The 10,984-nt window shown below is 41.9% G+C and overlaps 1 protein-coding gene across 1 annotated transcript; it reads left to right on the top strand.

The window, feature by feature from the left end:
* Positions 1–340: 340 nt before the first annotated feature.
* On the top strand, positions 341–9,861 carry LOC104531458 (tubulin polyglutamylase TTLL5-like; the record flags this gene model as incomplete). The annotated part of the gene is made up of 8 exons (XM_010176344.1): positions 341–417; positions 3,128–3,237; positions 5,141–5,223; positions 5,967–6,073; positions 6,634–6,764; positions 7,319–7,401; positions 9,417–9,486; positions 9,777–9,861. Coding segments are annotated over exons 1-8 (746 nt in total), but the record flags the coding sequence as incomplete, so codon positions are not given.
* Between the last annotated feature and the right edge of the window lie 1,123 nt (positions 9,862–10,984).

The raw sequence follows: 10,984 nt of genomic DNA, 5'->3' as shown, positions 1-10,984 counted from the left end.
GGCCGCGCTCCAGCGGGACGTGCCCGGGTGACTCTCGGGCAGGTGGGGGGTAATCTGCTGCAACGCGATGTTCTCTCCTGCATTCCCCGGCTGGGAGGTAACTTACAGCCTGCAACAAGCTTCTTGATAGTCCTGTGAGAAATATGTATTGGCAGGAGGGGAGCGCTGAGTTACCTCATTTCTCCTGCTGTTCTGCTCAGCTGTCCTGTCCGTTTGTGCTTTTAATCCTTATTGCAGGTAACTGCTTTTGCAAGATCCCTTGAATCCGCAGTAAGGAATCTTAGAGGCTACTGAGTGAGACTAGGCTGTATGAAAACTCCCAGAGGAAATGCCAGTTGAGATGGCTCAAGATCTGGAGGAAACTGCCTCATCCTCAGAGGAGGAGGAGGAAGAAGGAGAAGACGATGCTGAAGATGAGTAAGTAGGAAAAAAAAAAACCCAAAACCAAACCCTCTTAACTTTTTCTATCCCTGTGCTTCCTGCAGGATTTGCACTAATCTGGAAAGACAGTTGTATTCCTTACCCTCTTCCTACCTATTAAACAGAAGGTGGTTGGTTTGGGCCTCAATCCTGTGGGCAGGATACCTGCATTTGTAGCCTAAAAGACCACCATATTCACCAGGGTTGGAGGTGCAGCTCTTCCTTGGCTACTCTAATGTCTGTAGTTTTGTTGATCTCTTCCTGTCATGTTCCTAAACTGGGAATTTTCTTGATGATGTTTAAGAAAATGAAGGAAATGAATGTCCTTTATTTGTTTGTTTAGTTTTTTGTTTTATTTTAGTTTTTACTTTGCTGCAGAGAATGGAAATGTACTGTACACTAGATATGCAATGCTTTATATCCTTTTTTAAAAACTGTCTTGTGAGAACTCAGCTCCTAGAGTTCTTGTTACTTACATCTTTGTTTAGTAACTTATTTTATCTTTGCTTCTGAAGGAGTTGCTCCCTTATTCTTTCCCAGAGTGGAATCTCTTTTCAGTTTCAGCTGCACCCACTTTAATGTGCAGTGTCTTTGTGCACAGTGTGCATATACACCTACTTTAATGTGCAGTGCACACTTTAGTGTCCTGTTTGTTTTCTTTTGGGTCCATGCTGTGACTGAGTGCTCAGTTGCAAACTGTAGTGGCTTGAGGCATTTAGAGGAGTGTTGGCTCAGACAAGCCAGACCCTCATGGATGGAAGGGTCCAGAACTGCCTTCACCTCAAATGTAATCGTAACAGTGTGTCTGCATCAAGTGATCAAGGGTCATGCTGGGAATGAATGACTGTCACCTGGAGGTGACAGCCTTACTGCAAATCCTCAGGACAGGCTTAACATAAACTCCCCTCCTGTTGCCTCAGCTCATTTCCCACTTATGTAAGGCTCTGGCCTGTAGTATAAATTCTGGAAGCTTCTTGGGTCCCTTCTAATCTGGACAGCTAATTACACTCCAGTATTGGAATTTTTTTTATTATTATTTTTTTTTCCTTAGAAGTGATGGAAGCAGATGGGCGTGCTGTGAAGTTAATTTATCTGAGTGGTAATGGTAGTAACTTGTTTAGGAGGACCAGGTTTACACTTAAGAGTACTTACTTGTTCTAGCATGAGAAAGTTGCCCTTTTATCTCTGTTCCTGTGTTCTAGGTGTAGGAAGTGTTTTATCTTCTGTAGTTTCTCCAAACCTTTGGCAGACCATGATCTTGCAAATTCTACAGACTTATGCTTCTGTATATCTCTGCCAGTCTTTATGTTTCTTCCTGTCTGTGTCAATAAAGATGTGTCTCTCCAACCCCTCAGTCTCTGTTTTCTGTTAACTTTTCATGGTTCCATTTCCTTGCACAGTAAGTAATAAGGAGCCTGAGTGTTACTTGCTTAGGGAGTTGACTTTCTGTTTTCTTAGTTTTCTGACTTAGGTTTTCTTTCTGTTATCTTAGTATAAATATTAAATATCTTAAATATTTTTTTTGTGTGTCCTTAATTCTTCTGAGGAGATGATAGTTCCCAATGTAGTCTTGTTTTGGATGGAACTGATGACTGTATCTTGGAACCTGTAGTTTGAGTGGCTGGCTGGGGGCATTGTTGTTGAATTCTGGGCTTGCATTCCACTGCATCTGGCAAAAATTAAAAGGAACAACACGCAAGTTTATCTGTTGTGTTGAGCCATGCCTGTTCTAGTCTCTCAAACTCTGCATGAGTGCCTTTTTGGGCACTTCAGAGTCCAGGATTACAGCCTGCACTGATTTGCAGTTCTTAAGTTGGAGACTGGAACCTGCACTGTAAGGTCTAGTTGTGTGGATACCAGTAATTATGGTTCTGTTTTCAGGCTATAAATCCAGAGAACTGTAGCTGTGAAGATTCATGTGGTTTCTTTCAAATTAGACTCACTAAAATAAATACAAATTAAACAGAGCTCTGACTTAGACTGGCAAGACCAACCCAAAAAGATGATGATCTGGAAGATTCCCTTTATAGCTGAGTACCAAGGGTGCCAAGAGTGTGTGTGTGAGTCAGCACAGGCAGGGCACAGGAACAACCACAAAATCACAGCTGAAATGCAAAGAGTACATTTATTTTTGTTACCTCAACAAGCAGGGAATTTGTGAAGCAGCACCCAGGCAGAGGCACACAAGTGGAGACACAGACCCCGTGGAGCTCGGTCCTTGCCAGAGGACGGCCGGTCCCGCTGTTGGCGCCTGTTTGTCAGGGATTTGCGCAGGTGCAGTTTGCTGCTGCGCTTTGCTCTTTCCCGCACCAGGGCATGTTCGATAGGGTGCTGCTAAGCCTCTCATAGGCCTGTGCCATGGCAGTGCTGGCTTTACAGTTGGAATAGATGATCGAAATGGTATTTTCCAACCAAACTATTCTATAATTGATTCTATGAACACAGATGTTCTACTTGTCAAGCACACAAGGATAGACAACAATTACAATGATGTATGTATTTTTCTATGCCCCAGCTGCAGGTCACTTGAATGTGTTTACAATCCTCCTTGCCAGTCTTCCTATGTTTTCCCCACAGTGTATTTGCCTCTGTCCTACCCACAGGCTAGGTGGGCAAGCATGGAGAATTGCTGTGTCCTCGTGGTAAGTAACTGCTGTGTGTATGAGGCTCAGCAGTTGCTTATAGTGCCTATTTTTCCCTGTTACAGGGATCATCCGTGCATCAAGTGGACTGGTGGTGGCTGTAGGCGGATTCCTGTCTTGGTGTTTTATGCTGAAGCCATTCTGACCAACGACAGCTACCTCCGCCTAATTGGAGGTGAGTGCAGCTAGGTGCCAGCTTTTGGCCTGAAGGCATGTGGTGGAAGTCTCTTAGCTGGATATTCCCTCTCTTCGTGGTGGGGAAGAGGACATGGTAGGAAGGAAATTACAATCCTGTCTTGTCTCCCAGCACTGAGATGTTCCGAAACACTCGGTCAGTTGGTGCATGTTTATCGTGTCTTCGAGTTGGGACAAGTGTCTATATTTGTCCCTCCACTGGGTCCTGATGTGTTTTGAGTTGGAACTATCTGCTTGCAAACTGAACTTGGAGGCCATGCTAGAACTTATGACCAGAATATAAATTCACTGCTCTCTAGCTAGGAACTTAAAATCAATCATTACGTTGGGTGTTGAGAGTGTCTCACTGGGAAATAAAGGAGCCAGCCCCACAGTGGTAAGAACAGTAATAACCTGTAGTAACAAATCTCTGCATCTACAGCCTCACAACTGTGAGTAAGGACATAAGCAAAATGATTGCTGCTCTGGCAGCACTTGAGTCAAGAGACCAAACCTGTCTAGTGTCTAATAAGAGAGAGCCTCTAAATAAGAGGCAGAGTTGTTACAATCACGCTAGATTGTGAGTTAGTGCTTGTGGGTGTGTACAGCTTGAAGCTCATGCTGGATGTGCTGAGTTGGAGAAAAGCTAAAATCTACTCAGCTTCTTTTTGTGAAGATGCTGACACTTCTTTTATTCTCTTGCTTCTCCCTTTCTTGGGTAATTAGTGCCCTCATTTCTAATATCCTAACCAAGCAGAAATGCTTCTGGCTCATTAGGGTAGGGGGTGGAGAAGGTGATTTGTGTGTGGAAACCCCTAATACTTTTCATGTGAATTAAAAACATACTGGAATGGTGGCAGAAGCTGATGGGGATGGTAACTCGTATCCTAACTGGAGTGTGGAGCCTCTTCTGCTTTTTCTCAGGAGGGAGAGGCTTTTTGTCATCTAACAAGTCTACTGCTGAATAGTGCAACCTGTTAAACTTCCTTGAGCTTTGTCCAGTCCCAGATTATGATACTTCTTACTCTTTTCTTTAGATCTATTTTTATGGGTAGAATATATTTCCTGAGGTTTAATCTAACCCTCATCTTCCTATTCTTGGTTTGAACCAATTTGTAAAGTGCCTTTTCCTAGTGGTTCTGTATTCTAGCATTGCAGTTTCTGCCTCCCTCTTCTTTGGACTGTTTTATGGATTGCCACATCCTTTGGTATGACAACTGGCCTCTAGTCTTGCTACCGGCTTTCTGTTTATCTTATACCTGCAGTTCTGCTTACTGCTTTTGTTTTTATGACTTTCTGCTTGGATAGTGGTTTTCTCTTTTTCTTTCCTTGTCCTATTTACTTTGTTTTCTACTATTTTTTGCATTTATTTGTTGGAAGATCAATCAGTACAGGTCAGTGAGATGTGAATAAAATTTCACTGTGTTATTTTGGGTTTTCAAGGTTTAAAAAGTGATCATATAAGCTAGTCATGTCAGTGAGGGGCATATGGCATGAGTATTTTTAGCTAGGGATACCAGTCCTCAATAGAGAAGAAAGAGCTAAAATCATGTTTGGAGTGTTATAAAGCATTCTATATAAAGAGCTATGTAAAAAAAAATAATTAAAATCTGGGTGTTTGTTAGGATGTTCTGTGTTTTATTTTGATACAGTTGGTTCGGTGATGCAGCAATATTATACCTGGGGGTTGATGTAAGTTGTTTCAATGCCATCATTGGAGTTAATGCCCCGAAAGGCGGACAGGCGTTTCCTGTCACCCTTTGCCTGTCACGTGCTGTGGATTAAGTGCAGCTGTACTGTGCTGAGCCCTATGGTGTTCTTTTCTCTTCTTTGGTAGCACAGGTAACTTTGTTTTATTCTTCTAGGTGCACACTCTAATATCTTGTCTCTTGCCCTCTTAACAGAGCGCTACCACTTGTCCTATAAGATTGTGCGAACAGACAGCCGTCTGGTCCGAAGCATTCTGGCTGCCCATGGATTCCATGAGGTGACTGCAGTTTTGGTTTGGTTTGGTTTTCTTTAACTCTGTAAGGTTAGAACGATGAAGTTGCTTTGGACCCCCTTGAGTGTGGTTTGTTGGTGGTTTTTTTACATACTCTGCCAGTCAGACAGGATGTATGTCGTTAGTTTGCTCTCCCAAAGGAGTGTCCTTTAGCCATAAGCCTGCAAAATTAGGGGAAAAGGGTTGCTGGAGTTGTGTGTTTTTTCTCTTTTTGCTTTTAAAGCATTGTCTCACGCCCTTGGGAAGATCTGAAGGATTTAATCTCTCAGCTTTTACAAGCTCACAGAAGCACTGATGTAGTATTTCATGTTTCTCTTCTGGCGCCTGTCTTGCTCTAAAGAGTGCCCTATATGCAGCTAATGACAGTTTGAGAGATGTGTGTATTGGATTTTCTTCTGAATAACACCAAGTTAAGGAATTGGTCTCACAAGTTTCCTGAAGAAATCTAAAACATTTTACAAATTTGGTTTAAACAGCTTAGAAAAAGAACAAAACCACAAGTTTATTTACAAAAACATGACATGATTATTTCCCAGCACCACTGTACAGTAGCTTAGGACAGGAGTCTGGCTAGAGTTGCCCTAATATTAGAGATGGGTGGAGGAGATAGTCTTAAACTAGGGTTGCTTTGGTCTCAGAGACATAAGGTCACAGTCTGTAGGACAAGTGGTGGTGCTTTTCATTAATTCTATGTTTTTATGTGTGTGTGTTTTTATGTCGCTTTTTAGGTGCACCCTAATAGCAGTGATTATAACCTCATGTGGACAGGATCACACTTGAAGCCCTACTTGCTGCGTTCCCTTACAGATATTCAGAAAGTCAATCATTTCCCTAGGTAAAGCCTAGATACCAAGTTTTGCTGAATTTCTTTGTGATGGTTTGCAAAAATCTGAACCTAGATAGCTCTAAAAAAAAAAAATAGATTATACATGATACTGTAAAAGTCCCAACGCACTGGGCCTGTGCCACATGCTGTCTTTATTCTAAATGGTCTTTGGGGTTTTGGGGGGATAGTATGTGAGTTGAAGTGCTTGTCTGTAGCCCAAATAGTCGATTTTTTTTTTTCCCTCTTCATTTGGCAGTATAACTAAAAGGGCTTTGCATTCTTAGTTACAGAAATAGTCATTTCTCACCTGATAAAGTTTAAAACACCATTATACCACTTTGCTGTGCTTCAGTCTGTCTTGGGAGCTGTAAGAGGTGCTACAAATGAGGATGGATATTAATATGGCCATAGGACAGAGACAGTAAAACTGAAGAGTAGTTGCAGGTTATGGTTTAGACATTTGATGGGACTACAGATGCTTTAGTAACTAGGATGAGGGGTTGCTGTAATATGTGTTTTCTTATGTGGGGGGAAAAAAATAAATACAGTCTCTTGTTTTGGGACTTCAGGTCATATGAACTGACACGAAAGGACAGACTATACAAGAATGTCAGTCGTATGCAGCTGGCTCATGGATTCAAGACATTCCATATCTTACCTCAGACGTTTATCCTTCCAACAGAGTACCAGGACTTCTGCAGTAAGTGAACAGCTGATGATGTTCAGTAAAATAACTGGGTGGGAGGAAGGGAATTACTTTTGATATCCCAGCCTGTTGATCATGCCAGTGGTTAAGGCAACACGATTAGAGGAAACTGGAAAGACAGTGGAAAAGGCCCATAAGATTTCTTTATATGATTTCCACTCTACTTTTTACTACACGCCTGTGTGAGCCCTCAAAAAGCTGATGTGGGCTTAAGGCTCCAGAATTGAACCTTTTATTTTGGGCACAGTGTTAGTGAAGATCAACTTCACAATATCCCTGACTAATATCTGGGAGTACTGAAGAGAGAAGTGCCAAAAGGAGGCATAGGGCAGAGAAATTAATCTATCAGACAGGAGGAGGGGCTCAGGGAGCAGCCGTAATAATTGCAGTGAGTCCCACAGGGTAAAATAGGAGATCAATACAATAGACTTTGATCTTGTGTGGAGTTCTCTGAAGCTTTTGCTGTAGGTGACATTCTTGATTCTTGCTTTTCTGTAAATAAGTTAAATGGAAGGTGTTTCAGACTTGTGCTGTTTTATTTTAACCAGATACCTATTCTAAGGACAGAGGCCCATGGATAGTGAAACCTGTAGCCTCTTCCAGGGGTCGAGGTGTCTACCTGATAAACAATGTAAGTGTTCAGCAACAGGACTGCTCTTCAGCAGCACTGCCTGCAAAACTATGCCAGCTTCCAGACAAGGGGCATGGAAACATCTAACCAGACACTAGCTCTGCTCTAGATTTCATGCATACATTGGTGAGCAGCTCAACAGTCCTGAGCAGCTGGCAAAGCTTGCCTGGGCCTATGCTGCATAATCAAAAGCAATCTGTTTCTTTCTATGCTGTGCTTATCTTGCAAGCTGCTTTCAGCCCTTGGCTTATTAGGAACAGGCTCATGCTCCCTGAGACAGTCTGGGAAGCTGTGCTGCTTCATCCTTTCCTTGTGGCTGTTAGTAGGCTGGTATTGGGAAGATTTGCAGATCTCTCCTTAGTTGTTTCCCTGTGTGACCTAAACAGTCCTCAAACAGTCCCCTGGTCTGTCTCTTCCCCCTGGAAAAGACCAGTTAAAATGAAACCTTATGTGATACAGTAGGATGCTTATCAGTCTTAGAGCTGTGTTATCTAAATGCCAGTGTGTCCTTACTGGGGTGTAATGGGGATGGTTCTTTGAATTCAGTGTGCTGGTTATACTTTTTTCCCTTCCTGGGCTTTGCAAGGAGTTAGGTTGTCATAGGTAAAAAATACATCTGGGCAGGAGCCAAACACACAAGGGGATTCCAATAAATATTCTCAGCAGCAAAACTGACAGGTGAGTCATTTTGTTTTCACTAACTCAAACCCCTTTAGCCTCCCCTGCACTGAAGGGGTCATGCTGCCTCATCTGTTCTCTACTTGGATCATTTCCCATAAAATAAGGGAGCAATTTGCCAAGTATATGAGGTAAGTATTTCCAGAGCTGCACTCAGCTTTTTCTTTGCTTTAAAGAGAGGAACAGCTCAGGCTTGTATGGCAGTTGGCCATGAACTGAGGAAAAGACCCTTCTGGGACCAATCTCCCTTTGTGTGTAACTGTTCTAGAAACACTTCAGCTTTTTTGGCCCAAAGACTTCAGTTTCCTTCATTGTGATGCCATTAAGGGATTGTTTTCTAGAATTTCATCACAAAAGTGTTTAAAAACAACAACAAAAAGCCCTAACAAAACAACAAACCTCTGATCCATAATAAAACAGACTGTCACTTTTGTGTGATGTGCTGAGGGAAGCTGAGTTTGTTCCCTCACATTGTGTATGTGCGCTCTGTGTCGAAGCTTCCTGCTCATGATGCTGGTGATGTGGCTGAATACACACAAAATTGAATAAAGGCAGGATGACTGGATTCTCTTGGATCTTTTGCAAACTGAAGACAAGAAAATGTTTTGCGAGAAACTGTTTGTATAGGTAGTTAAAACTGGTTACAAAAGAGAGCCTTGTATACAGCATAAAGTAAAAGCTTTTTCAACAGATCTCATGACTTTGTGATGTATATTTGTCATAGATAGAGCTTTCTGTTCAGAGCTACAGGGACAGTGTCTTCCTGGTACAGTAGCCCCTGCTGCGAACTGAACCTCAGTATGAGGTATTTACTCATGCAGGCAAAAAGGCTGGATACCAGCCCAGGAGCTAGCTATAAGGATCACAAGTTGAGGAGTCATTTTCTTTGCTTGTGACTTCCTCACCAGCTGTAGTTGCATACTCCTTCCAGTATCTGCTAAACCCTTCCTCTATGTGTTTGGTTAAACACTCAACAAACAGAATGACAGTTACTTCTTAGATGTGCTTCTTTCCTGACTATTTTACATCATTGCATGTGGCTGTTAAATCTATATTCTACTGTAAGGAGCACTTAACTGGAAGATTCAATGGGCAGTGTTTTTGGAAATGTAATCATTCCCAGGCTTCTGCTTAGGCTTTAATTACATCAAGTATGTTGTAGCTGGCAGTGGAGGTTTTTTCATTTTGTTTTTGTTTCCTCCGTCCCCAGACATAGTTGTTGGTACAGAGTGGCTTTAGGCAGGAAAGGCTGGAAAAAATAGTGGGTTTGATCTAGTCATCACATTATACCTTAAGTCTCCTGTTTTTTCACTCTTGGATTCTCTGTTCTTCTGTAGCCAAACCAGATTGTCCTGGAAGACAACATCCTGGTTTCTCGTTATATCAGCAACCCCCTGCTCATAGATGGTAAGTGTGCTTAGGAATTGCTTTCCTCTCTTCTTCCTACCCCACACCTGAGGATCTCTGCAACCTTTGCAGAAATTCAGTTGAATAATTGAGTGGTCTGTCTTCCTCTAGTACTGGAAAAAGATAACTAGAGAATTCCTTAAAATCTGTGAGCTTTTCAAGGAAAAGCTTCATGTACCTGTCTGAGCAGCAAATAATGGTTTATTGCTCTCAGGGTCTGTTGAAATTCCTCAGCTGGATATGATGTCTGAAAGATATTTGCAGTCACTGACTTAACAACTGTGTTTCAGATTTCAAATTCGATGTACGCCTCTATGTTCTGGTTACGTCCTATGATCCACTTGTCATCTATCTCTACGAGGAAGGATTGGCCAGGTAGGGGGTGTTTCTTCTTTCTCAGCATACCTGCACTTAGTGATCCAGAGATGTCTTAGCTTGCTGCTATACTCGTGTCACAATAGCACGTGAGGGAAGTGCCAGTGAAGGAGTTCTGCAGAGTCTGAATATGATACTTCGTTGTGCTTTGTCCATCAGTTTTCTGTATATAGATTACAGGAACTTTAGTGAGGGACTTTATTACATATGTAATAAATAAAGTAAGTTTTCAACTCTTAAGGGTTGAATGGCCACATGCTGTCATTGGCATGTTCATTCTCAAGGTCAGGTTCTTCTTGAAACCTCTTTGAACTCTTAGTGCCTTCTCCATCCTCTAAAGTGAAGGGAATCTATCTTTCTCAGTTTCTGTTTAATCCTAAAGACAAAAGCAGTTGGAGACCTGTTGCTGGCTGTATTGGCCTTTGTTTTAATAATTTCAACTGCTCTTCTAAATTTTAGGTCAGTATTTCTCTTTTCTACAGTATCGACTAAGTGGGTTTAAACTAGTTCACTGTTCTTACCCTGCAAGATGTCAATTTTCTTTTGCATGCAAGTCATGAAAGATACTTAAGATTCCCACAGGAACACTTATCTACCAAAACCACCTGTTTTTCTTCATCACAGAAGTTTAGCTAAATACCTGTCTATAGTAACTAATAAATTTGCAATAGTCACCCCTCTGAATTTCCAGCAGACCAGGAACTTAACTGTAGTGGTGTTTGAGAAAAGAGCACTGTAGGACTGTCTTCTGCAACAGTTTTAATCAATGCTGAATCTGTTTTATAAGCACATCTGACGTACCCAGAAAGAATATCTCTAGAGTTCAAGCCTGCATGGCTCTGACTTAGGCATATATTGAATCCAATTTATCTTTATCCAAAGCAGGTACTGAATCCAAAAGATATATTAATAATGATCCCACAAGAAATATAATCCTTTAAATATCTTGTGATATGCCTCTGCCTGCAAAGATAATGTGAACAGATTGTTTCCCTAAAGGGGCACAGGAAAAAATACAGGTGACAGAGCACTGGAATAGGCTGCCCAGAGAGGTTGTGGAGTCTCCATCTCTGGAGATGTTCAGAACCCACCTGGACGCTTTCCTGTGTAACCTGGTGTAGGG

The sequence above is a fragment of the Antrostomus carolinensis genome, unplaced genomic scaffold (assembly GCF_000700745.2).
Source record: "Antrostomus carolinensis isolate BGI_N321 unplaced genomic scaffold, ASM70074v2 scaffold23219, whole genome shotgun sequence".
Taxonomy (NCBI): domain Eukaryota; kingdom Metazoa; phylum Chordata; class Aves; order Caprimulgiformes; family Caprimulgidae; genus Antrostomus; species Antrostomus carolinensis.
Note: the sequence above shows the minus strand (reverse complement) of the source record. Positions and strands in the feature narration are given on the sequence as shown.